Here is a 26,856-nt window from a genome sequence, read left to right as displayed (position 1 = left end):
GCCCCGGCCGGGGCTGCCGGCCCTTTCCTTTTTCCGTCGTTCTACCAACAACAGTAACTTTTTGCCCGCCGCCCCCCCCCCCCACCAACCACCCCCCCCCCCCCCCCCCCCCCCCCCAAATCCTGCCATACCGCCCATTAATGGATACCTCATTTCCTCAGAGTAGCACTGTTACATCAGATTACTAGGATATGAAAAAATGTTTTGCTCGTGGGACGCATTTAGTTTGAGATAATACCTAGGTACCTAGGTAAATAGGGCGTCAAACGCTTTCGACCGGCTTCTGATACCAATAGAACTTTGAGAGATAAAATCTCCGAGCCTGAAAATAGAAGCCCTGGTTAAACCGATGAGCACCCTTTACATATATTACTTCTATCTCGCGGGATGATTGTCTCGTGTCTTAGATGTGACTTTAGAATCGCTGACGACGAGTCATGCATGCAACTTTTCACATCTGTGAAGGCTACGAATTCTCGCCTAAAATCTATTCTTTCTCACAACTGTATACTTCATCCTTCTATAAAGGCATTTTGCTCTGATCAATACCTAGTATACTAGTTGATAAATGAACTTGGATAGATTCAAGCGCTGAGAGAACGCTTTAGTTGCTTGAGTACGAAAACCATGGCAACCCAGAATGGTCTGTTCCTCTTAAACTACCCACTTATGATATTTGCTGACATTAGAAGGCAGAGAGTTCAAATGGAAGCTCCTTTATCTACGAAGGAAATATATTCAACCGGAGCACAACGCAACCAAATACTCCCTCATGCTATGTAGATTATATGGATGTTCAAGGACTAGGAGACGGCTCTTCAACCCAAATAGCTCCTACTCAAAGTACCGTTTCTACAATACCCCCAGGACAAACTACAGCTCAGGAAAACCGGGTAAAATATTCCAACGGGGTTTATAAGTGAGTGAGTGACCTTGAATTATTCAAATTCATTATACTTACACTAGCCATAGAGTAATTGAGAGCTTTGTCCCTCACCTCGCGACAGGGTATAACTATTGGTTATTCACTGTATGTCTCTTCAATAATTTGGCACCGAGTCCTTCTATGAGTATGTATAAATGGGCTACCGATCCAACCGGTCCACAATTTTATTCCCAAATGGTGGCCAGATTGAAGGGAGGTCTGGACCCCGATGAATTCGTCTTGGTAATATTTACCCTTCTGTCTTACTGTCGAATTCTGAACGGGCGCCAGCATTTCTCGCCTGCTACAGATTGCGAAGACTTCGTTTCCAAGCTCGAAACTCCAAACATTTTCCGCGATCTCGTAAATACCGGAAGCCTTCTGGAGCGTGTAGCATTTGCAGTCGTCCAAATCGGGAACGCTGTTCAACTACCAATTATGCTCTTGTCAGTTATACGACCTGGGTCAGCCCAAAATGGTACACAATTTAATCGGTCGACGGGACGCCTCGATGTATACTGTCACGCAAGGATGGCACGGTACTGTTCCCACGAACATGCTATTCTTTGCTTGAACTATGTGTTTAAATACTGAGACATTTGAAACACGAAGTATCATCCGGGCAGATCTTGTTGGTTCAAAATTATGACTACTTTTCGAGGAGAAATGATGTTTGGGTACACGTTTGTTTATCTCATAGGTAACTTCAACTACAAATTGTCCATCTAGGTAATCTAGCTAGTTTTCTCTGCGAATCAATTTTTGCTATTCCCCTATCGAAATTTCAAATAGTGGGTGGATATAGGAACCTTGTAGTTTAATGGTTTGCTCGTCCTGAACGAAGACGTATTTTTTTATTTTTTTTTTACCTACGTAGTACCTGCGGAGGTACAAGTATCCATCTTAGCAATGAGTAGTAAATATTACAATTCAAGGCGTGTTCACCTTAGAATCACCTATTATCAGACAATTGTATGATACATAGTACAATACAATATAATAGGTACCTACCTAGCACCTAGTATATATCTAGGTACTTGAGTACCTATTCAATATGTACCATACAAGGGCTGTATATTTATTTTTCGCATTACACGCAGAACATTCCTCGAGAAAGCGAAGCCGCCGTAATCGATATTCCACTCCGCCGAGAGTCTTGCGACGCCGGTTTGCCGTAAAAGCCCTGAATAATCAGTCTTAATACTAGTAGTAAATTCTGGATGACCAGTTCTAGGATTGATCGACTCATCTGTTGCCTTTTTTTTGGGGGCCAATATATGGCTGTGAGCTTGTGCCGATCCGGAATCAACTTTTGGGGAGAGTCATGATGTTTCATGAAGGTTGTGGCGGTAAGCCTACCTGCCTAAACAATAGGTGGGCGCTTATGAGAATCCTAGAAGTGTGGTAGCCGAGTGAGATATCTGAGAGTCAGCAAGATGAGAAACTATATTAGGATAGTACCCTGCTACAAAAGATTCATATTCTCTAAATAAATTACTCTACCATATTCAATCACGGAACACTTCCCTCCTTGTTCATGTTTTCATACTGCTTACTTTGTTATGTTATTCCACCAAATATCTGTTGCATTTTCTTTAGATGAGAACTCCCAGTTCTCGAAAGAGTATGAGGAGCCGGCTGGAGTATATTTCCGTGCTTTTGAGGAAATACGTGAGAACAGTAACGAGGACATACCACGGCAATTAGTCCGTGGCTTGATACCTGTCGGTGGGGATGAATCTAGCACCTATTACTTTATCTCTGCTGAGGCTGTCATTCTTAATGACGTATTTTGAAGTCCGTCCCCGGAGGATGATGTCAGGGGATAATGTGAACCATTCCTGATTAGGTATAGCGTGGACCAGGATAGGTATAGGGCGCGAAGCGCCCGCGAAGGTGCTTCGAGGGGCAAGCGTTATTAGTTCTCTATTACAATACTACCTAGCATTCACTCTATGCGTGACTACCCCTAGGAGCACTATCCTCTCTGACAATTGCCGCCAGTAATTGTTAGAGTGGAATCAAGCTTAGGATTAGGGCTAGTCAAAATTTCAAGTATGGACGGCATGTTGGAAACGAACGGAAAGTGGAACGAGTTTTTGAAGACAGATGTGCGAAGTTGGTTTGTTACCCAGATGACCTTCGCGCTCGAGTGTCTTTATATATCCTGGGCTCTGCTCTATCCATATTGTTTCTTGAGATTTCCAGCCGCGCAAGTAGTGTGTGTATGATATGTTGATGTAAGTGTGCTGTCGATATTTTCATTACAAGATGCGCTTCACCATGCTAAATGTACCTTGCTAGCCATGTAAATGTTCCCCGTTAATATAAGTACTACTTATACAGTTTACATAGCACCTATTCCCTTGAATTATCATTCTTGTAACGCTATAACTAAGAAGTCGAATGTTTAACAAAGTAGCCCAAGGAATGACCGAAACACTCCAGCAAAACGAAGCTCTCCCACCCGGTTGAGCCGGGTCACGTTTCTGGTAGGTGAGCTAGTTCTGGGAGCTACTATGTAGCCGGAAGTCAAGTATGAGCGACATGAGCAACGTTAAATCTGCAGTGTAGTTTCGCTAGGATCTCAGGGCTAGCGTGGAACTAAGGGAGGGTATCGTGGAGGTGTAATGTCATGACAAGGAGAATGGACTCGATGGTAAACATGAGTTACAGCAGAATAGAAAGGGAGAAGTCCAAATATAAGACATTAAGCTCGAAAAAGTGATCAAATAGCTTGTTCTATTGGGTGGGTACTGTGCTAACTAGCTGCCCACCAATGAATCGTGGGCCACCTACTTCGCATCTCCCCCAATGGTTAACAAGAGAATTATTGCCGCCTCATCTTAAACAAGAAAATTGTCCCATGGCTACCCCTAATGAACACACCAAGATCCTTATCGCTAGGTAGGTATACATCCAACAGCTTCTGTAGACTACCTAATCATCTCGTGAGATCCTCTAGGCTTTGTCTAAATGGGAGAGAGAGGCCGACCATTTTGGAACAATGTCAGCAGACCATGGAGGCAAGAGAATGTTTTTCAGAGGCGCGATGACCTCCTCTTCATCCCGATTGGACCCCTCGAGCCATTCCGCCATATTTTCCGTCCTTAGCACCAACTCCAGCTCCTGAACGTGACCTTCTCGTTTCTCCTTGAAATGAATGCAGGCCTGCCTGTAAAGGTCTTTCACATCATTCAGGAAAACGCGTTTAACGTCATCCTCGTCCTCTTTGATGGCTTGTTTCGCGCAGGTGAGGACAGCTTCGATCATATGGTTAGGCAGCTTCCCATTGAATGACCCATGGCTTATCTTGAGTCGTTTGGAAGAGCGATCGCTGGAGCACCACGGCTCTCGCTGCCACATCTTGCGTGAGGATCCAGTCCCAATGGGAACGGAATATCGATTCGAACACTCGCTTTTGCATTCTTCCTCATAGGGGGGGATACCGTATGTATCGTTAGAAATTGTTGAGCCGCTGTCGCTTCTGGGGCGAGACATGTTGAAAGAAAATGAATGAGCAAAGGATTGTATACCTAGTACAGATTTGAGTACAATCCAGATTTGATTGAATTTAAGGAGGGAAAGAGGCGTGGTCGAGCTGAAGGGGAGGAGCGGTCCTATTTATGCTCATTTCTTCTGTGGGGCAACCTGTATCGACATGTTGTCCATGATAAATGGAACGAGGCCCCTGGTAGCTTTCATGGACTATGATCGAAATCGAAAGAAAGCGCGGTAGTCGGATGGCCTCCAGATAGACCTCTATGTACAGACACTCAGAGGTTAGTGTACTTCTATCTCCTTAACGATGATGCTTCATACTGCCAACAAGTAGGAAACCACCATCTACTCACACCCATTTATAGGAGAGTAAGAAATAGCGGTCGGTCATAGGAAACCCCATATTCATTCCTCCTTGATCCCCTGAAACCCGAAGCAGGCTGTGAAATGAGCTGGTTTTGGTGTATTTGAGAATAGAGCCCGGTACATGCCAAGGCTAACTTTCTCCTAGCGCACCAAATGTTAGGCCGCAGACAGAGGCGGCCATGATACTCGTAGGAGCCACCTTATATAGCATACAATGTAAGAGGTGGTATGTCTTGTGGTATTCGCCATCCCTAGGTAGCCTATCGTGCCCACAGATGACTCGACTTGTTAGGTTAGGCGCAACAGAAGGTCTGGCCGGCGAAAAAAGGACAGTGACCCTGGTCGTACGAGAAACTTCTAAGCTAACTGCATTGTCGTCTCTTGATTAAGCCCCCGAGGTCTGTCCGTAGCGAGACCATCTTATCGTAGCTTAAGGGGAGGTATGATTCTGTACGGGGACCGATTCTCTGCCTCAGGTTCGCGCGAATTAATACGTTGCCTACTCCCCCTCCCCGTATTTATTGAAATAAACGCAGGTTATGAGTATGATATTTGTGTATTAGAAGGGTAAGTTACTAGAACTAGGTACTGGTTCGTAGTGGTACAATATATACCCCTGAGAGACAGGGCGTAGACTCCCAGCCACCTCATATTCCAGCAGTCTTAAACCCGTATCCAAGCCAGATGATATCCTATTTCACCTTGATGTGCGAGAAGCACGATGCGAAAAACTTAGTTGGGTTGAGATCTTAGGTGTCGAAGGTCTACTTACCCAACGTCTTTCGAGAACAGATATCGAAGCTGGAAATGACAGCTACTTCATCCAGGTTCCCTAGAATGAGTACTGACGGGCTCATATGACTGACTAGTCGATAGGTATACAGTTTAATAACAATTTAATTGCACGAGGAGCTCTTATGGACCTTAAGCTGTGCGCTCTGGGTATATAGAAGCGGAATCAAGGAATCCCAGCGACGAAGGGGCTTATCCTATCTCGCTCTCCTACCAGGCTCGGATCCAGGCACGGGGTTACATTAAATTTTACATAATTACATCAGGACCTTCAAAAAATATTTACATTGCTTTCCATATACTTAGATGGCTTCCCGGGTCTTCTGGTCTACATGTCGGCGATTTAGTCCGCTCGTATATGTTGGAGATAACTAGGTACCTACCTACGCCCCACACCTATGGCGTATATATGTACTATCTACATACCTCTACTTGCTCTACTTAAGGTTCTCTAACCTGCGTCTATTCCAACACACGGCGTTTCACGGATAAGAAGGTCGTAACCTAGCAACGACTGTCAGGCGTCTTCGTGAATCTCTATCACCAGCAATATGTCACGAGGCAAACCTAAGAGCCTAAGAAACAACTATGTTGTTGCGCAAGGAACTCTAACTACTGCTAGCGGGAAACGCCGGTCTATGTACATGAAACCCTCTTTGTCTTCTCTCAAGGGCTGAAGGCAATCTCTGAAGCTAATCTCCGTCTACCGTATATATACCGTAATTTCCTTAAATACGTTAAGGTTTCTTTTAACTGAACGTCGTTTATATCCCGCTTTTCATGAGATTACATTTCCAAGATGTAACCATACTTAGTAAGATGTTAGTTCACGAAGATCGGCGACAGGAGTTTCTTGTGGCATGATAAGGGCAATCCTTTTTGTTGGTGGAAGTTGAACCAGCTGTAAATTGTTAGGTAACAGAAAGCTCCCTACGGCTGAAGTCCACTCTTCCATTGATCCGCATGAATGTCGATAGATGGCTTTGAAATACAGCGTCTCGTTATTGAAATCACACATGGTATACTTACATTAATCATACAACATGAAGACGCATACCCCATGCTGTACATTTTAGTGTATAAACAAAAGACACCTAATTATATTGTAGCGGGCCTTTATGGAGCATCATTGTATATTTAATAGGGTGCGTTTTAGTGAAGTTATGCAAGATAGCCCTTGAAGGTCGTGGTAACGAATCATTCCAAGATGAATTTTGGGGTGAGGAGTATCGGAAACTCATCATCGCTGCGATGGGACTTTTCTAAGCACAATATAGATAGGTACCTAAGTACTAAGTATTGACGAGGTATCCAGTAGCTGTGACAATGTAACCAACTATAGGCTCCTGATGCTACGTGCTATGAGTACCTAAATACACAACTTGCTCTATTGTGGAAGTTTATGCCTAACAACGTTATTGAAGCGATATAGCCAGCCTTTCCCTTCAACTATATTGTACCAGCCAGTTTTTCGAGAAGGTCCGGCCAAATGGAACCCAAGGCGGTAAAGTAATATTGGCGCCCTATGCTCGCCAACGACTCCCTTGCCTTAATCACGTCAGACAGTCCAGCTCTCCCGAAACGGAAGTTTAGCTCGCAAATAGAAAAATCTACAATTACATCGGTATAGCCGAGGGGTAATTCGAGCTTCCTAGTTAGGTCTCGGACCCCTTGCCAGTTGCGTATAGCTGGTTCATACTGTCCGCTCCAATGCTCGGTAATTGCCATGCCTATAGAAACTGCAATGCGATCGACCCATATCAAGTGATTGTTAGGCTCCAATTCTCTGTACATGGTTTGTACTTCTTGTCTATTGGACCAGGCCTGCCCAGACAAGACCTCTCGTAATCCTTTCATGAGGTATGCATTTGCCAATGCAACTCGGATGCGAACCCCTGCTTTTGATGTTGGTAGCTTGGAGAGCATTAACCATCCTTCCAACCTTGTGACGGCCTTGTCGGGCTCCCCCATCTCGCACGCGGTAGCACCGAGATGCACAAGGACTTCGCTGCCAGTCATACGGACAGAAGACAGAATCTCGTACGCATCAGGGAATTGACCCTGAAAGCGATACACAATAGCACGGGTTATTTTTACCGACTCCTCTTGTGCGTGCTCGAATGTGGAGAGGAACAGCGACCTAAAACACGAAAGTTCCTTCTGAGCTAATGCAAGGTTATTATAGCGGATGGACGCGCGGGCTTTTAGCATGACTAGATCAGCTGAGAACGCATTTATTCTTGCGTCGGCTGGCGAGGGAAATGTGACAGATCCTATCTCCTCGCTCGGTAGGGCGGCGCTCTGTGACAGGGAGAGTCGTAGCGTTCTTACGTGTAGCCTTGCTTTAAGTAGCGCGATATCTGAAGGGTCCATATTATTTTCTTCACAAGCCCGAACTAAACCGGTAGCTGTAGTGATCGCGTTCTCCTTCCATCTGAGGTCATTAAAATGAGATGATGCGAGACAGACTTCAACGGCATCATACAATCCAGGGCCGGGGCCCTTGACGAGATACGTCAAGATCTGCGGCTCAACAAAATAGGACATTACGTGGCTTAAGTTGGGAAGCATGGTTTCGTAGTATTGGTCATAGCTTGAAAACTATTTGTTAATGATTTGAGTAGTTCGGTGAGTTGTGATAGACCTACTTGTCGGGCTCCAATTTTCTATCCTTGGGGAGAGCATGCAATAGGAGCTGGACAGCTCTAACTTTCCAGGCTAGGGTTTCCTCCCTGTCCTTGAGGATGTCTGCTAGCCGCCGATTCACCCGGATCATATCGACGGTCGACTTCACGAACCCGAGCATTTCTAGTTTCTGTAGGATAGCCCCAAAGCGGGATGGATCTCGGATTGTCTCGGTAATTGTTATAGTAGTTTCACTAACTTCGCCATCTCGATTCCAGGTTTTAGAGGTCTTGCGGCATTGGGAAAATATGACCCGAGGCACCATAGGTGTTCCAAAGCAATACAGGAGGCAGGCTACACCTATGGAATCACGATCTAAGTGGTCCAACAATCGATTGAACCAGGCAGCGAAGGAATGATGGACAGAAAAACCATTAGCTCTCTTGAATAGATCCCGCTTGGACTGCTCCGATATATCGCCGTTGACAAGTCGTTCCAACGTCTCCCTATTCCGTAAATTGCGATGCACATCAAGTGTAGCATAGACCACGGCAATGAGAGCAAACACGCCGCCAGCCTGTAGTGACAAGGCAATTAGCGGAGCTCTTGGGGAAATTTGCGTTCGATGATCGAGCTTCCGATAGAGTATGTAGCTCCGGACGTATTTCTCTTGGCCTCCAGGAAACTCATCCAGTGCGGTGCGAAGCGCCTGTTCCGCCAGGATTACATCTACTGTGTCTGGAAGCGCCTCCTGGCTGCAGAGAAGCAAGGCGTCGATCAGGAGGCCTCGCACCTCGTAAGGATCCTGCTTCAGGGCCGAATGTATATCGAGCCTTTCACCGTCCAACTCACAGAAGAGTCGCATAATGTACAGCGGCTTCAAGTCCTAAATTCAGGCACAAGGGGGTGGGACTATAAGGTACCACGTACTAGGTAGGTAGGTACCTGAGCTAGGTACCTGCCGGAATGCGGAGGGACGATATGAGTAGCTTTTGGGCGTGAACTAGCTAGTGTGGCTCGTGCCATCCATGCGATTTGGTGAAATGGACGGGGGTGGATCGCAGCTGCTACCCGCACCACATGTGGGCATCAAGAATTAACCAATCAACACAAGTGGCTTTTATCCGCCCCACTCACCTCCCCCCTTTTATCTTTCCCTGTTTTCAATCGTCCTCCCCTTTTCAATATTCAACTAATCGAGCTTACTAGGAGTTAATTATGGAACAGATTTTGTGATCTTGTGGAGAATACATCGATATTCGGAACAAATTGGAGTTGATACGTTCATAGAGTCGATATCACAGTATTCTAGCATGACAGAGTCTAAGGTGGGAATTGCTCTCTAGGGACGTTGCCGTGATGCCTCGTCGGTCACAACCTGCAATGCAGTTATAGAGTCGACCCACATGACTCGCTTGGTACGACTTTCTCAGACGCTTGATTACTGACCCATGTATTCTCACATGTCCCCCAGGCTTAAAATCATCCAATTTCAATAAGTTCAATCAGATTAAATCAGCCTTGCATCCATTGATTGCCGTATGCATCCCTCACCGCTACGCACATAATTGCACTTTCATAGGAAACCGTGAGAATGTTGCCTCGTAGCCTCATATTCGCATTGGTCCTTTTCCTACTGACGACCACCTCTAGTGCTACATGGTTCGCATACCAATTTCTGAAGAGACTCCATGGAAGATCCAGGCTAAACCTTTCATTTCTTGGATTATTTTTGGTATATTCATTGGCCTATACAACGATACAAATTGTCCTACTTGTGGGAACATGGCAAGGAAAGCAAGGCTATGAAGGACTGCTTGGGAACTTAGCCGCGTCTTGCATTTTATTAGATGTATGTGCAGGAATAGTTGAATGGAAATCAAAGCTAACCGAATTAGTCCTTCCTTGTACTTCAACAAAGTCCCCTAAACACAACAATTGAAGCACTTCTCATCAGATGCCTTCCATGTCCGATCGACCTCACGGGGCTTGTTTTTGCTCTTCCAGCCATATTGACGGAAATAATCTTCATCGGCTTGACTTATGTGGACCTAGAGCTAGCATACACGCTTCTGTTTCTAATCCATTACACTTGGACCTCTCTTTGGATTGGCTATCTACGAAATGCTTTGTGCGCTCGACACATTGTTGCAGTAATTTCAATTGCAAGTGAAATTATTTGTGTTGTATCGGGGCTACAGGAATTATCCTTAGTGGTATTGTCATCTTTGTCTCTATTTCGGGGTTTAGCTAACTTTGCAGATGTTCTTATCTTTTTCAATCATTTGGGCTGTTATAGTTGAATATGTTACTACCCAAAGGACCGAACCAAACCGAAGTATCCAAGGCTTCTCAGCCCAACTCGAAGAGGCTATTCAGAGTGATATCAGTCACAATGATACACAGAACCGGAATCAACCTCCAAAGATACGTTATTACCGCGCTGACGATCGAAAACAAGTCTACAAGTTCTCAGTCATTGGATTCTCATGTGTCAAAGAGCTATATCATATTCAAGGACGAATCGGACGCACTATAACTTGCAATGACAATGAAAATGACAACTTCACTTGTACTCAAGTGATAGGCCTCAAGCGATACGAATATGACGTAGCAACAGCCTCCAAAATCAACATACAAAATGAACCGGCACTCAAGAATCTGATTACTGGAACTGACGGATATATACTAATATACGATCCTACGAGTACTTACACTTTTCAGAACATCGAATCCGTCGCCGAAACTAACGTTATTCCTCTTTCTAGCCCTGTTTTACTAGTTTCCCGCATCGTTGATCATAGGAGAATTCAGGTAGTTGAAAGTTTAGGGGCGGAACTAGCCAACAGAAAAGGTTGGATATTCAGGAAAGATGACCATAATCCTTTTTCATTCATTATTCCTATGTTAGAAAACCCAGAACGAAGTAAATGGTTAGCACGAAGTGATTCAACCCCAGGAGATGACTGAGAGCTATGTTTATTTCAACCAGTACTTAAACTCCATCAAGATTAATTACCTATTACCTACCTATGCAGTACGCTTAACATTACAAAGCGAATAACACATCTACCACCAAAGACTTTTGACTTGAGAACATACTCTCGATGCCGGATGCCTACTTAGTACCTACCATAGAAATCTGTCTGTTGGCGATGTTTGCATTCCAGATGAAGGTTCGGCTAGTAGGCTTACTTGATTCAACTACATAGTACCCACCAGCTTTCCTTCATAAATACATGTGCATATGGACACGTAGCTAGTAATAATTAGAAATTATAAGCGCGATTACCTGAATCCTGATTATTTCCCCATCCTATCTCTGTAGGTACTGGACAGCGTTGTCCCTGTCAGAAGCCTTCCCGGTTAAACCCGGTATCCTGAGCACAGGTTACCTAGGTAGAGACGGAGATCGGGTGTGCAAGAGGCCACGATAGCTTTAGGTATGGCCTTCAGCCATTAGAAGAGGACAAAGAGGGTTTTGTGTATGTATACCGTATTTCCCGCTAGAGGTTAGTTAGTGTTCTTTGTGCAACAACATAATTATTTCTTAGGCTCTTAGGTTCACCTCGTGACAGTCCCAAGAGGTTTGAAAATTTCGACCTCACCACTACGACTTTAAAAAATGTTACTGTTGCATTTCTTAATAAATAAAGGGTTTTAGGGGGTCATCCTATAAGACAACAATACGAACTTTCAGTAAGAAGCCAATTAACCCATCGAATGGCCGACATGTGAATTATTACTGTATCAAAAGGAGGAAGCATATAGTTTCATTGGCGAGTGGTGGAGGGTTTTACACGATTTATTCCAACGATAATCAACACCTGGTACGCAATGTTACGATATAGGAAAGAGAGAAAGAGAAAGAAAGAGAGATTCATATTGCGAGACTCAGACGAATGCGCAGACCAGACTACCTAGTACCTAGGTAGGTAGGTAGCGGTAGGCACGTGGGAACAGCTTTATTAGGTACTGGATTAATGAATCGCGATGAGCGTCATGGGCTATGTAGATGGATAACCTTGGAATTATCAAATAGGTAGGTACTGTATTATTTTAAGCTAGGACTTTGATTTGATAGTGATCGTTCCACTAAGTTTTAGTGTATAAGCTCACTAAAAATTCATCGTGTCCATCCATTAAAAAGGATATACAATGCATAAGTAATCCAAATTCATACCATTTTAACCCCAAAGATGTAACGGTTTAAGCTTGTAAGAGCTCGGACCATGTTCAACAGTATCAAAATGCGCTAGGACGGCCCATCATCCCATCCCCGCGCTAATCCCGATGCACCCTTAACTCTAGCCCGGGAATTGATCCAGTCTCTGATCTGGGGATTAGGTCAGACTCTCGGGAATTCGATAAACCCCTAGAAAAATTCGAGCGGCATAATAATCCTAGTGACTTTAGGCATATTTACTAGGTACCTACATGTACCTACCTCTTACCTTACCTAGGATTAGGTAGCTATGCATGAATAAAAGCTACATAAGTACCTAGTTATGCATTAGGCTTAGTAACACCCAATGTTCAGAAGGTACATAGATTGCCAACAACCTTACCATACCGCCAGTTCCAGTTTTCTTATTTGAATGCAGAATGTCCCCATGTCCTGTTCTCAAAAAAAAAAAAATTTTCATTAACATTATTTTCTCGTTGAACTTTCTATTACTCGATCAATACGATAATATGACAGATCAGCCACCACGTCAATGTTTTCTTCCCCGATGCCGACTTTGTCGGTTTCTTATTTTCGAGGGTGAATCTGTCAAAGCAAGTAAGTGCGGGTAGATTGTTAATTGGACGAGTTTGTTTAACATATGGGCATCTAGTTACCCAACACGGTATCATTTCGACGGAGTTCTTCTATAACGATCACATGAATTCTGTCGACATCACCCCAAAATTGAATCCATATCGTTGTACGAATTCAATGTGTCACCATCGTGACAGACTCATCGGCTGTCATTCAGCTTGCTTATCATTTGTATCGCCCGTTTCTTTATCTTGGCTCCAGGTGACAGACTATTCATTCGAACCTGCAGAACCGGAAGATGAAAGACGGCTCGTCCACTTTGTTAAAGTGGTTGCTACAAAACTCACAGCCACGTATAACATGCTACCCCTAGAGTTATGGCGAATGATTTCTAGCAGTTTGGCTCATGAGTTTGCTGCATCTGCTACTTACCAAACTTGTGCTACTGATCATGCGCCTAATACCTATTCCATCGACACTACCTTGAGCATTTGGGCTCGTTTTGTCCGTTTAGATGGTATTCAGTATATTGGGGGCTTGTCTAATACACGACAGAACGACGAGGATATCTGCATTTTTAATGCAGATAAAGGCTTTCCGCTTGAAGCACTTTACGTATCGGAAGACCATTTGGGTATTAGGTGGATCATATCCACTAAACAAGGCAGCTCAACCGACTTACCGGCAACTAATGATGACCTCACAATGTGGTGGCAGACCATCCATCCTGCCTCAAGTAGATTTCTAACCGTAGAATACGATGTGAGTGTTCCAACTATATCCACACACACACGACTGTAAAGCTAATTTAACGTCCATCTAAGGGATTCAAACTTCGGCACATATTCGCTTCCGATACACCGAAACCTCTCCAACTCAATCTGTGGTCAACCCCTATGCCACCGCTTGCATTGAAATCGCTCCATTTTCACAGCCTCACGTCTTCTATCCCTCCAATCAATGAGTCTGCCCGACTTACTAAATTTCGCATGGCTTCATTTGAGTGCAACAACAAGGCGATCACTGGGCTGTCCGGCTGTTGGGCAAGCCACATGCTTTATTTTCATGCTCATGTAAAGGATGATAACTCGTTCTACCGCCGAATGGACCTTCGTAAAAGTGACGCTATTTGGATATATGTACCCTTAGATCGTGACGAATCCATTGCGACAGTGTGGTGGCGGATGGGTCAGCTGCCTCCGCACTGCGCCTTAGTGGTAAGACTATCCATTCATTTTATATTCTCATCTAATCATCAGCAAGGTCAAAACCGATAAGAACCGACTCGTGGAAATGGGCCCTCATACTCGGAGAAGCTGGCCATCACCCACTTGGTCAAGAATGTTCGCAACATCAGGGAGGCCGGCTCGAATATACTGGGAATATTCGCATCATGGAAGTAAACAATGGGCTACTTCTTCCCCTCCTGACCAAACAACTATACCGTCGGTTTCTACCATATCTCAATATCCGCCTGGTTCAGACGGTCTCTTCTATAGTTCTGCTTCGTTGGAGAATATCGTCGAAATTATCCCCTGCCAACGAAAGCATATTTGCAGTACTGACCTACAAATAACCGGTCTCCTCATCCATTATAAGGACAAAACCCGAGCTTGTGTTGGAGGGTTTCGAATGGATAGTCTTTGTCCGGCTATCAGAGTTGGAGATTCTTCAAAGTTATATCTAGGGTTCACCTATGCGGACGGCAAATATCCATGCCTTGTGAAGGTCGAAGCATCCCCCCCAGAAGATGAAGGTCCGTATCAGTGGCTCAATTTCAGTTGGGAGGGCAGGATGGAGTGGTGGCATGACCGAGTGCGGTGTCAAATTTCATGTGCCGGAAAATGTAGCCCGAAAGTCGATTAGGTAGTAGCCAATCCGTACATCTACGGTTGCCCTACAGTTGACAATGTACACGCATGTAGTCACTTTTGGTGAAACCCATTGATTAATCCAGGCCGAGGACCAGCTGCAATTACTATAGGGGAAATACCTTAACTATTATCGGGGTTAGTTAGGTACTCAACCCGTAGTCCCTTATGCACCAAATCCTGATCTTGCTGGACCAGGAGCTAGTAGTTTCTTATCAAAGCACACTTTGCAAAATGTGGGTTGAATTGAATCCATACGATACAACATACACTACCGGGTGAGGGGGGTATTTTGTCATTATCACAGCAATAGTCTCCAGGGGTGAACATAATGTCAGCCCGCGCGTTCATAACTGACCCATTTGGACTTGATTGGCTGTCGGGTTGATATTATCACCCTGGGGGGCAATTGCATTCCTTATACAAGGGTTATTCAGGAGGAAATAGCCACCGTAAGGACAGTATCACCTTCAGTTACAACGATTGTAGATTCAACACAATGGCAATCATGTAACTCTGCCAGGTCTAGTAATCATCACCAGGTCTAATCTAGGGAGGAGAGAAAAAAAGGGGGGGGAAGAGGCCATCGCAGGCAGTTGAATGCAGGGTCTTAAATCCCCGGAAGCTGGAACAGTTTCATACAAAAGAGCCATCATAGAGTAGGCAAGCTGAATGAATGTCAACATACAGTCAAGAGAGTCTGGAAGCCGCTGGCGTAATAGCTCAAGGAACGAATGGATGCCATGTCTCCATAGTTTGGTAGGCATAGTGTATATAGATTCTAGCTGTCGAAGAGCTGGGGCCGCGATTGGGTGTTGAGAAGCTAGGAAAAAGTCGTGTTGCTCATGAAGCAAAATCGAACGTGCCGTACGCAAATCTCTGCTGACTCATTTGTGGCGGTGCATAGTACCCGTTGATTCCCGGGGTGGCGCCCCGTCCCGGTCTAAGCGCCCGTCCTCCGTTTTGGAGTGGGTCCGGAATACCGTTTTTCTTCGTTTATCCTGTCACGGGCAACACCCCAAACTTTTTTTCGTCCACGCCTTTCCCGTCATCTTCGCACTCCTCCCCTCACTGGCCATATCTATTGGCCTTGCCGCCCGCAGTCTGCGCTAAAAGAGCTAACACAAGCTTGACGATCTATCCCGAATGATGGATTTCTCTTCCATGCACAATGGATACTACAAGGCTTGAATCCTTAGATATAGATTGCTCGTCCCCCTTCGATCCATTTCGATCTCTTATAGGAAGAAGACCATAGCCATCTACATATTCCCCAATTGTTACAGTGATCATACTGTCAAGATCAGAGAGCGGCAATGGCTTTTGATACTTGCCCCGGAGGTATGGACTAGGTACTTGAGTTATGTACTTACTAGGTAATAGTTACGGCGTTTCATCGGTAAGGACTGGATTTCAATTGGTTACGGTCGCTTCCTTGTTTCTTGAGCCACACTGTGGAGTTCCAAGCAGTGTACCTAGGTACCATACGATTCAAGGAGCGAAGCCTTCCAAGGTTGAATCTAAGCCACATAACATCAACTCGTTATCAGGTACATTGTTACCGTGCCACATCATCACCATGTCACATTATTACCCTGCTACATTGATGTCTTGCCACTTACACATAACTACTCAGGTAGAGACGTACCTACCTAGTAGGTATTCAACCTTGAAACAACTCAAAGAGATCATTTCCACCTTAGCATAACTTGGCTTCTGTTTACGTCAATTTGTTTCGATGTCACATAGACGTTGTGATTTTTGTTACCTTGTTTTAGTGTTGCTCAGACACATTGTTACACGACTATTTACTCGCCTTTTTTCCAATGTATAATTTTATAAGATCCAACTGCAAGTATCACTTGAATTACACTGGATCGAACGCCGTGAATCTTTCCATCCACCATTTGAACACTATTAATCCCGCAACTACGAAACCGCGCGGCAATATCGTTCGTATTTCATATCTCCGATTCAAGAAATGGATTTCCAAAACACGGAGCGGGATAAGTGGGTCAGTTCTCGGCCTCGCTGCCGATAGTAAAACTAAATTCTATTTTAGCGCTCATCGGCGCGTCTCGGACCTATCAGATTTTACACCGCGCCCCAGCTTCAGAGTAAGTACTTCGGCTCCAGTGGTTACTTTTATTGTGGGTACCTGGATTGTGCTAAGGTACATCTAGCTCATATGGACAAAGCACAATCGAATACTCGAGGATATGATGTATCATTCCGTGATTGTTAAGCAGCATCATTCCACATATAGCACATGAGTAGTGTGATGTAGAGTTGAAAGCGCGCGATTCCAATGTTGGATGGCTATCAGGTATGTACCTACCTAGTAGTACCTACCTAGTACCTCTAACTACATAGTAAGCATCTGGCAAGGAACATCTAATTCACTTGAAAATTTGAAGCGCTCATGTTGACTAATTAGGTACAAATGCCTATGTAGTCCATTATTCCTTCGTCGATGACAGGTCGAGCCTTTTCTGAGAAATCAAAACCTCTGGCTCCTTTATTGAAACTCAACATCGGGTACGATTGTATCGTACCGTTCAGATGTATGTTAAAGATCCCCTATGTAACTCCTTTTTGAGGATTTCTCGGCCAGAGTAGGTAATCGCGAACGATAAAGGCCAGCTATCGTGAGTCGAAACTACATGAATTGAAGTCCCCCTTTCATCACTGCCCTTCCGGAGGTTTACATGACCATTGTTGGAAGTGATATCGACCTTGACTAGCTTCTCGATAAGTGAGAACTCAGAAGGCATATAGATCATAAGTTCGGCCTTTGGTCGTGACTTTTTCTCGACTTTCTTCTCAACCAATACCACCCGCAAGCCTTCCGTCAAGAACTGGGTCCAAGTGGTAAACCCGATGCGATGCGATTTTGCGAGTTTTCCATATTCACTTCGCTTCAGATCCGGAAACTCGTGGTGAGATATGATGAGAAATTCGCATCTAAATGAATATTTAATGAGTTGATCCTCTGGCTCTCGACCGCATTGTCCACGGATGGATAGCAACTCATGATAGATCCCCAAGTCGAATCCAACATGTATCTCTTTGGCTATGTGCTCCCCGTTGCGCTCATCCCCGAGGTAGTGCGAAAGTCTTGAGTCATTAGGTGATATCTTGAATTTGTCCCTACCACGAATGCAATAAATACCGTCTTCTTGCTTTCGTAGAAAAAATGTTTGGACACGAGGTTGAATTAGAATTCTTGGCGGGCATTCGAGCCCCAGAAGCTTGCGCCAATCAACTTCCGTCATTCTGATGATGCCAAAGAAAATCCTTTCTCAAGCAAAGTCTCTAAACTGGGCGATAATCAGTACCATCGGCAGAGAATTATTCATATGCTGAGTTTGTGGTGTAAGGAGCACGAACATGAGTGAAGATTAATGGGACCAGACACATTCCAAATTACGTCCAGCTAGCCACGTCCCCAGGTGACTTAAAGCTGGCACCTCTGATCTTGACATATTGTCTACTAGATACCAACTTGGTACTCTCCAGGTATTGATGATATCCCATGATAACTGATTACGAAAGGGAGTGAACCATTGTCAGGGGCATAAGTGGAGAGAGGGTCACAACCTGACAACCATTCCCACACGGGTATGATCCTACAGCTATGTCACGATGCGGACCAAGAGTGACAATGAGGAACGACGTTGTTGCGCGAAGAGCTCTAAACTAACCCTACTGGGATCACGGTATACATACAGGAAATGCCCTTTGTCTCTTGTCTGGTGCCTAGGCCATCCCTGGGGCCACCTGAGGCTATCGCGGACAGCTGTGATGCCGATACCCGAACTCCGGTAACCTCTGAGGAGAGCTTCTGACAAGCTATATCCACTCTGTAGCGCAATCAGGCATGCTGGCTATCCGATCTCTCCGACAATAACCCAATTAGATTCGAAAATGTTTCCTAGCTAAAACATGAAAACTGCTCGGGTACCTAGTACCTAGTAGATAGGTATGCGGCGCCTCTCTTCTGCAATACTCGCCTACGGATTTGGGTATCTTGTGGTGTCGAAGGCCTGATCTGCTAGAAGATTAGCCGCTGGGGTTTCAGCAGGATCAGGGGTCTAACCCAAGGGGGGCCCTGGGAAGACCCGCTTGCGGCTAGCTCTGTGGGATAATAGATGAAGTCATTGCTGTATGGAAACCGCGCCCTCTAGATGATCATTTGGGCTTCTGACTTTGGACCAACGACTGATTTGACTCATCAGTTACCCATGCTAATTTCTTTTACGTTCTAAGGTAACATTCATACAATGGACCTGCCGTATTTGAACCTGTATTTCTACTCGGATGAAGACCTATGGGTACCCATAACCAAAGCCTCAGATGATTGTTCAGCGCTTATCACTTGATCATGTTGTTGCTTTTCTGCTACTCACTTTCAAATTATGGCAAACAGAGAATGTAGACAACGTAACATGCAGCAACCTGGAAAAAGTTCCGAAACATCTGCTTGGATAGCCTGACACAAGTCACGAGCTAGTGCTTACAGGAGAATATACATGCCTACAGCTGAAGTCTTTCCAAAGCATTATTGCAATTTATCGCTACTTCTTGGACATGATCCTCTTAATGCAAAACTGTGTACCTTTTGCGTTCGTTGTCTCTTGACCCCTCTTTCCCTTTTCCTATTCGTCCTTGCACATGCTTTAGAGAAAGCCAACATGTAACCTAAGATCTCCAAAACTCTGCAACCATGTCGTAAAAACCTTCCGTAGCATCAAGAGGCACGGTTCGACGAATCAGCTCAAAAACTCCTATCTCTTCGAAAGACTTCCTAAAGTCTCCAATTCTGAGCAAATGCCAAAGGGGATAAGCATATACTATCTATTGATGAGTATAGGATGTGTTTACTGATTAGTTAGATTGAATCATGCGTCCATTAGTTGATGATACCTACCTATCTTTCATGTGATTGTACATGTTCCCTCGTATTGACCCTACCTGCCACTAAGATCATATCATCAGAAACTGCTTTGCGAGGGTGACCAGCACGACAGCAAGCGTTGCTACTTGGAAGGTAGCATGAGTTGGGACTCATACGCGTCATCACAAAAGACCCATGCGATGGGCCAGTGTTGGTACTTGAATATCTAAGAGATGGTTTGATAGTTCAGCAGATCGACGTGCACTAAGAAGAGAGTCCAAATGTATTGATCGACCCGCAATCCACTCGGTTCGCGTCTGCCTGCCCCCCCACCCCCATGACAGAGAGCCTTTGACTTGAACGATGGCTGTACGGCGAAGCATTTTGAAGCCCCAATAACCTAAAGCAGTAAACAGACATGTATTAGACAAATGTGACATGCAGTCCGCAAATGAGCTACACCCTAAGTGATGGCATCCTTGAGCCTGCATATTTCAGAAAATCAGGTTCGAAAACATTTATTGGGCTTTGATTTGACCACCCCCTACATGCGCTCCCTCCTGCTAAACACGCACGGGGGACAAGAAATTGATACTGCAGGGTAGCTTTTCTTGGTGTGGCGTCTCATAGTATGACTTTGCGTGAACCCCGGTCCCTGTCTCCCACACGATCTCGTTGTTTGGAATACTTCCGATGTCTTCGGATCACCTCTACGCTACGTCCTACGGCCCGACTCTGCACCAAGGTCTAGCTACGCTGCCGAGTCGGTTTACATAGCAGGAGAGTGGTGAGTCCATGTGGTACCTATCATATCGGGGAAGTTGGTGGCAAAGTAAAACATAGTATTTTCTAGTCTCTACTAAGTAGATTTTCTACACCCTCGTTCTATGGTTAAATTGTCGCATGGACGGGAACAAACCTAAAGCTAATAAATCAGATCACACACCTCACAAGACTTCAATACTCTTATGGTAAAGCGGAAGTATTGGAGCTTCTATCGATGCTATGTCTATAGACTAGGTGTAAACGCCCTGTCTGAAAAAAACTTGGTAAGACACTATTCCATGAACTTGGCTTGAACCAGTTGACCATTACACAGCCGATCTACCTGGCCTATGGTATGACTGGATAGGCCTAGACATGGTCCGTAGTGATTGGTGACTGGCCCTGCTTCCCGAACAAGTCGGAAAGGATTGTAAGCCATAAGTTCGTGCCGAGGATGAAACTGTGACCGGGTGTTGCCATGAGCCTATTGGCCCTTAATGCATATATCTCTGACTCTACATGCTCACCACGTCTCCTCTCTAGCTCGCTTAATGAATACGCTACGATGGCATCGGTATGTCCGATTGGAAGGTTTTGCTGTCGGGTGAGGCGGCGAACTTCTTGCCATGCCCGAATGCCTTGTTCAATCTCATCGCCAAGATGGTCGCAAATGGCGATTCCTATCCACGTACAGATGTGGTCGCACCATAACAAATCGGGGCTCTCTCGCAGGTCTTGATACATGCTACGTATGATGCGAAGTGAAGATGTACTAGGTGGTTGGCCATTCAGGATCACCCGCATAGTTCGTACAAGGTTTACCTGGGCCAACATGTGCCGCACCCGTGTTGCTGCTTTAGGGGATTGCGCACCAAGTTGCAGCCAACGCTCCAGCTTCGCAATGGCCCTGTCATCTTCGCCTCGTTCGGACAAGACAGCAGCAAAGTGCGATATTACGCGGCTGTCCACGTGGGGGAGGCTACTCAGAATGTCATAGGCTTCGTTGAACCGGCCTTGAAACCTACGTAGCATCCCGTAGGTCCGATTGATCTTTATCAGTTGAGATTCTTCAAATGAGGACATCTTACGACCGAAACAGGGGTTGAAGTAAGACAGTTCTTTTTCGGCCGCGTCGAAATCCTCTCGACGAATTAATTCTTGGGCATTTACGATAGCTAGATCTGCTGCAAGAGCGTTCGATCGTGGGTCGAAGCGGGGGAATGTAGACGGTTGGGCGGAGATGTTACTCGCAGAGTACAGCCTAACTACCTGCCTTTTGCGTACGGCCAACCTTGCAGACCAGAGCGCTCTTTCGTCAGACTCGACTCGGGATGCCCGCAGAAGGGACTCGGCCCATGCAAGAGTTATCTCTTTCCAGGGTCTATCCCTAAAGTAAGAAGACGCAAGGCAAGTTTCCATGATACTGTAAAAGCCCGAGCCTCTCACAAGATGCGTCATAACCTGCGAGTCGTCTAGATAGGAAAAGGCGTGCTCCAGACTTGGTAGAAGATGCTTGCATTGCCGATACCTTAGCAGGTTATTAGCCTGATTGATCATTACACCCCCCCTTTCCCTCAAGTGGAGTGGCTTACATGGCAGCATCGATGACTCTGTGCTTGGGGAAAACATGACTCAGAATCCGTACGGATTGGACTTTCCAGGCAAGGGCCTCGGGTCGCTTGTCTAGTAAGGCTGTCCACTGGGTATCGACGCGGACGAGATCCCTGGTTAATTTAATGAGGCCTACTGCTTCTAGTTCGTTTAAAATATCTTCGTAGTGTTGATCCTGCAGCATCGGGGTAATTTGAGCAGGGGCAAGCTCGGAGATTTCCCCATCTGCTCCCCACGTCTTTGAGGGGCGCCGGCAAGCTTCGAGTGTCCATCTGGGCAGCTCCTTCGTACCGAGGCAGTACAATAGACAAGCCATGCCTACTATGTCGTGGCCCAACTGACCCAGTAGAAAATTCGCGAGCGCCATGACAGAGGTGTTTATGGGAAGTGAGTTGACCCTCTTGAACAGGTCGACTCTTGACTCTTCCGATATCTTGGACAGAGAGGTAAATGCCCTACGGCCGCTGGTCACGTTGTAGGCTGTACCATAGAATACAGCAATTAAAGCCTGCAGGCCACCAACATGAAGGGAGGACTGGAGCAGCTCAGCCTTGTTGGCGCCGATACCAAGCTCGATCTTCCCCTTGAGCAGATATCGTGGTATGTGGTCGCCCCCCCTGAATTGGGAGAGGGCATCCTGTAAGGACCGTTCTACTTGCAGAACATCTGCTGAGTCGGGCAAAGCCTTCTCGCACATCAGCCACGCTTGTACCAAAAGACCTCGTACTCCCAACGGATCCTTCTGTAATGCATCTTTCATTTCCAGCATTTCGCCATCGCGCTCGTAGATGAGCCGCATTTTCCGGTCGATAAGATTCGTACCGAAGTACCTGCTACTAGGTACGTATAGATGGGCTATCGGGTTTAAATGTTGTACGGATACCTAATAGTACCTCCAGTGCTACCTAGTAGTTGTTAGGCTGTCAGGCTATGAGTACGATGCGCTGGGCGAAGTCCGTGCTTTTTTAGTAGGCTACCTACCTAGGTACCTAGGTAGGTACACAATTTCCCCCACGGGCTGACGGGTTACTGCATCCATGGATCCGAGGACGGAGCTTGCCGCGGGCGGTGACTGAGGGGTTGTACGTACATTGAAGCACTGACACCTGGCAACAGCCCGCCTTATTCACACATTATCGAAAACTTGATTGGTCGTAAGCACCCACTCGTTATGTGATATAAAAATTGCATTATATTTAATTTAAAATTAATTTTTAATTGTAAATATTTTATTTATTAAACCGTTTAATTAATTAAATATTTAATGTTTTTATATATTTAATATTATATAATAATATATATTTTTTTATATTTATTTACGTTTTTTATTTTATTTTATAAATTTTTATTTTTAATTTAATAATTTATATAAATTAATTTAATTTAAATTAATTTTAAAAATATATAATTTTATAATATAATATATTTATAAATTTAAAATATTTTTTTAATTTATTAAAATTTTATATTTTTAATTTTATTATTATTTTTATTAATTTAATTATTATTAATATTATAAAAAAATATATTATTTATTAATAATTATAATAACGTTTAATAAATTATAAATAATTTTTTTTAATTTTTAATATATTAAAATAATAATATAATTAATAATTAATTTTTTAAATAAATAAATAATAAAAAATATTAAAAATTAATTAAATTTATTAAAATTTATTTTAAAATTAATTTTATTATTAATAAATAAATATTAATTTTTAAAATTTATTATAATATTAATAATAATATTAATAATAATAAATTTAAAAAATATTTATATTTATATTAATTTTATATTATAATATTATATATTTATAAAATTAACTTATTTTAAATTTAATTTATATTAACCACCGTGCTTTTATACGAACCGGTGAACCTTGGAAAAGGGTACTTAATTAATATGAGACGTCATTGTCCAGCGCTGGAACCGGTGATGACCCGATAAGCAAGGCTTTTCTTGATACTGGCGGCCGGGATGCTTGGTTTGTGTATCTACTCGCCGACAAACGCGCGAAAAACGCAAGACACCATGATGGCAAAGCTAAATGCCAGAAAATAATTCGCGACATTGAATCCCGGACTCAAGATGGCCTTAAAGAGATAGCTAAGGAATTAGGTGGATGCATACTTGCTGAATGAAAGCTTCCTCTTCCTAAAAGGGCCGGATCACCTTCCAGTGACCCGTCACATCATGCAGCGAAGCGACGCCGTAAGAGTTGTAAAACTAATCATAAGGGTCCTGTTAACATGAAGAAGGAATTGCAACCAATAACGTCCTTGAAACGCCACCCCGGAGTATTTCGGTAGAAACGTTAGGCGAAGCCGAAGCATTAAATGAGGCACAACGAACTAATCCACGCATACAAAACTTTGTCATTTCGCCTTTGGATGCCATGGACGGCGTTCTGCCCGATGAGCTTGCAGAGGCAGTCGTGAGAACTACCCACCCACATGATCACACCATCAAAACATGTGATATGTCGATTTCGGTGTTTTGGAACGTCGAAACCCGGATGAATTGTCTTCTCTCCATTAAAATTTCGCCCTTGAAAGCGTCGAATCTCATCCAACAACTATTCGGCGTCCGCCTAGAAAGCGTAGATGGCCTTCGGTACATATCCTTTCCAGGGGAGATTGAAATAATACCCTGTCCGAATGTTACCCTCGCAGCGTGTGACGTCCAAATTGCTGAACGCATCTTCGGCCCCGAAGTGACCAGAGCACTTTCTACGACTACGATGTATGTGCAAGAACGAGAACAGCGCCGCAAAAAAACAAAGAGCGTAACTGCACATATATCATCGAATTCAGATGAAAGTGTCGATATAAATCTGAATCTGGGGTTATATTATGGAACCAGAATTTGTACGAAATTATTCCCAAGCCAATTATAACTCATGCATCTTCCTTCATCTTCCCACCGCCAAACCAAAGGCTAATCCCCTTTGGTACTATTCCTTCGCCATCGAAAGGATCTTTGCATGTCTGTATGGGGACCTCTTCCTTGCCAGTTTTGTATACTAGAACAATTGAATTTTGCCAGTACACCCTCTGCCCAGATCCCTCGACGGTGGTTGGGCGACTTTCGACACCAGTAAAAAAATCGGCATCCTTAGTCAGAGTCTCTGCTTTGAATGACTAAAATCTGGGTTAAACAAGTCTTGATATCTAATATTAGCAACGTACCATATGCAGCAGTTCTCTCTGCAAGGTTAAATATCATGGGGGTGTTGTGACTATGTAGCGGTGTTCCAATAATTAGAAAACTTGCCGGAATGATGTGGTGGGCGGCTTTTCTAGAGCGGGAATAAAGCTGAAAGGGATTCAAGCTACCAAAGAGGCATTCATAGACATTGAGAAATTCACTGCTTGATGAAATACATTCATAACCCGCAACAATTCCGATGTACGCGTACCAAATAATGAAGGCAAACAAGGTAAATAAGGCACAAGGCCGTACCCCGCCTGGTCCCAAATTAAAAATTACTAGGTAATACTAAAGAGTTATGTAAGCGGGCGAAGCCCCCGCCACGAATATCGTGGCCCGTGCTACTGTATCTGTAGGGCTTGGTGTGGCGTTCGAGGAGATTAGTGGGAAAGGAAATAAATGTTTTTAATTGGTGGGACGTGCACGTGTGTAGCTGGGACAAAATTGGTTTAGTGCATTCGCTTAATCAGGTGATTTTGGAAATATAGGGGGGTGGTCTACTCTGTAGAAGTCAATCCAGTTCATCCATGCCTACAGATACTAATATCGCTCTTGTCATTTATTCAAGATTTAGGAAGGTGATAATTATAACTACCTAGTAAGACGAATACGAGAAACGCATGAGGACTGTGGGAAATGGAAGGCCGATTTCGAGAAACCCCTTAGGAGCATTGGTTTAGATGAACTTGCACATGGGCTACGAGCCGCTGACCCTCCTCCTCTAGCATCCTACCAACCTACTATGTAGGTTGGTACCGTATGCATCAGTCGATTTATCATAGTATTGTGGTACTTTGGAACTATTGCAGCCGACATTTTCAACATCTACAACTTGGCGTTTAAGGTTCTATTTATTATCTCTTTGGTTGGCATAAGACTACAGTCTCCACAGAACCGGTAACTGTACATCGGCAATAGCGCAGGCCCTCAAAGCCTGTGAGCGTTGAGGCTCTCACAGTGATCTCGGAGGCGTCTAACCAACTAGAAGTAAGATTTTGTGGAACTCAGGGGTTGCTGGAAGTACAGTTACTAATCGTGGTGGAGCTGTAGTCTTATGCCAACCAAAGAGATACCACATCTCCTTCGTCATCAATCTCCGCGCATTGCTACCATATCGCGATTTTAATAGTGTGACTTCTAATATTTGCAACTTCCCTAGGCGGTTTCTCTGCCACCATTTTCCCAGCGGCTTAAGCTAGTCATTAAACTGTCGCGATACTAGCATTACCTAGCTATATCTATATCTGCCTACCTACCAAGACATATGTAACAAATAGGCATACTGTAAACAAGCTTACATGCCTATATTACGTGACATTCTTCCCTGCATGTTGGGATGTCATCGGGGCTATATTAGACACCAGGCAGACCTACAATAAAAGCTATCCCTGGCAGACTATTTACGTACTACCTAGGTAGTATTGCAAGTAATCGGACCTTTATACGAAGGCCGAGAACAAGATGTAACTGAGGTAGGTACTAGAGTATATGTAGAGGAATTACTTGTTATTATGTCGTATCCAATTT

The 26,856-nt window shown here is 44.3% G+C and overlaps 6 protein-coding genes across 6 annotated transcripts; 2 read left to right on the top strand and 4 right to left on the bottom strand.

The window, feature by feature from the left end:
* Window positions 1-6,880: 6,880 nt before the first annotated feature.
* On the bottom strand, window positions 6,881-9,201 carry F4807DRAFT_434056 (uncharacterized protein). Its single transcript, XM_047998759.1, has 2 exons — window positions 8,233-9,201; window positions 6,881-8,177 (listed from the first exon to the last, which is right to left on the bottom strand). The coding sequence occupies exons 1-2, from the start codon at window positions 9,072-9,074 to the stop codon at window positions 7,034-7,036; spliced, it is 1,986 nt and encodes a 661-aa protein (XP_047852177.1). The 5' UTR covers window positions 9,075-9,201; the 3' UTR covers window positions 6,881-7,033.
* A 3,610-nt stretch (window positions 9,202-12,811) lies between these two features.
* On the top strand, window positions 12,812-15,050 carry F4807DRAFT_434053 (uncharacterized protein; the record flags this gene model as incomplete). The annotated part of the gene is made up of 4 exons (XM_047998758.1): window positions 12,812-12,992; window positions 13,048-13,733; window positions 13,796-14,188; window positions 14,235-15,050. 4 exons carry the CDS (start codon window positions 12,815-12,817, stop codon window positions 14,835-14,837), a joined length of 1,860 nt encoding a protein of 619 aa, XP_047852176.1. The 3' UTR covers window positions 14,838-15,050.
* Window positions 15,051-15,345: 295 nt separating this feature from the next.
* On the bottom strand, window positions 15,346-15,670 carry F4807DRAFT_434051 (uncharacterized protein; the record flags this gene model as incomplete). The annotated part of the gene is made up of 1 exon (XM_047998757.1): window positions 15,346-15,670. The coding sequence occupies exon 1, from the start codon at window positions 15,607-15,609 to the stop codon at window positions 15,349-15,351; it is 261 nt and encodes an 86-aa protein (XP_047852175.1). The 5' UTR covers window positions 15,610-15,670.
* A 1,730-nt stretch (window positions 15,671-17,400) lies between these two features.
* F4807DRAFT_462459 (uncharacterized protein) lies at window positions 17,401-18,117 on the bottom strand (the record flags this gene model as incomplete). Its single annotated transcript, XM_048001828.1, has 1 exon — window positions 17,401-18,117. The coding sequence occupies one exon, from the start codon at window positions 18,115-18,117 to the stop codon at window positions 17,401-17,403; it is 717 nt and encodes a 238-aa protein (XP_047852174.1).
* Window positions 18,118-20,565: 2,448 nt separating this feature from the next.
* F4807DRAFT_434048 (uncharacterized protein) lies at window positions 20,566-23,048 on the bottom strand. The gene is made up of 2 exons (XM_047998756.1): window positions 22,097-23,048; window positions 20,566-22,032 (listed from the first exon to the last, which is right to left on the bottom strand). Exons 1-2 carry the CDS (start codon window positions 22,912-22,914, stop codon window positions 20,874-20,876), a joined length of 1,977 nt encoding a protein of 658 aa, XP_047852173.1. The 5' UTR covers window positions 22,915-23,048; the 3' UTR covers window positions 20,566-20,873.
* Window positions 23,049-24,037: 989 nt separating this feature from the next.
* Window positions 24,038-25,625, top strand: F4807DRAFT_434044 (uncharacterized protein). Its single transcript, XM_047998755.1, has 2 exons — window positions 24,038-24,330; window positions 24,378-25,625. The coding sequence occupies exon 2, from the start codon at window positions 24,515-24,517 to the stop codon at window positions 25,013-25,015; it is 501 nt and encodes a 166-aa protein (XP_047852172.1). The 5' UTR covers window positions 24,038-24,330; window positions 24,378-24,514; the 3' UTR covers window positions 25,016-25,625.
* Window positions 25,626-26,856: the final 1,231 nt, after the last annotated feature.

This window comes from Annulohypoxylon truncatum (assembly GCF_022578515.1).
Source record: "Annulohypoxylon truncatum strain CBS 140777 unplaced genomic scaffold F4807scaffold_26, whole genome shotgun sequence".
Lineage (NCBI taxonomy): Eukaryota > Fungi > Ascomycota > Sordariomycetes > Xylariales > Hypoxylaceae > Annulohypoxylon > Annulohypoxylon truncatum.
This window is presented reverse-complemented; position numbering and strand designations above follow the sequence as displayed.

Bases quoted from the DNA above. Each gene is read 5' to 3' on its own strand.
- F4807DRAFT_434048 (XM_047998756.1), bottom strand. From the start codon at position 22,914: ATGCGGCTCATCTACGAGCGCGATGGCGAAATGCTGGAAATGAAAGAT. The intron at 22,033-22,096 runs GTAAGCCACTCC...TAACCTGCTAAG, and splicing joins AGAGTCATCGATGCTGCCAT to GTATCGGCAATGCAAGCATC.
- F4807DRAFT_434044 (XM_047998755.1), top strand. From the start codon at position 24,515: ATGGACGGCGTTCTGCCCGATGAGCTTGCAGAGGCAGTCGTGAGAACT.
- F4807DRAFT_434056 (XM_047998759.1), bottom strand. From the start codon at position 9,074: ATGCGACTCTTCTGTGAGTTGGACGGTGAAAGGCTCGATATACATTCG. The intron at 8,178-8,232 runs GTAGGTCTATCA...ATAGTTTTCAAG, and splicing joins AGAAAATTGGAGCCCGACAA to CTATGACCAATACTACGAAA.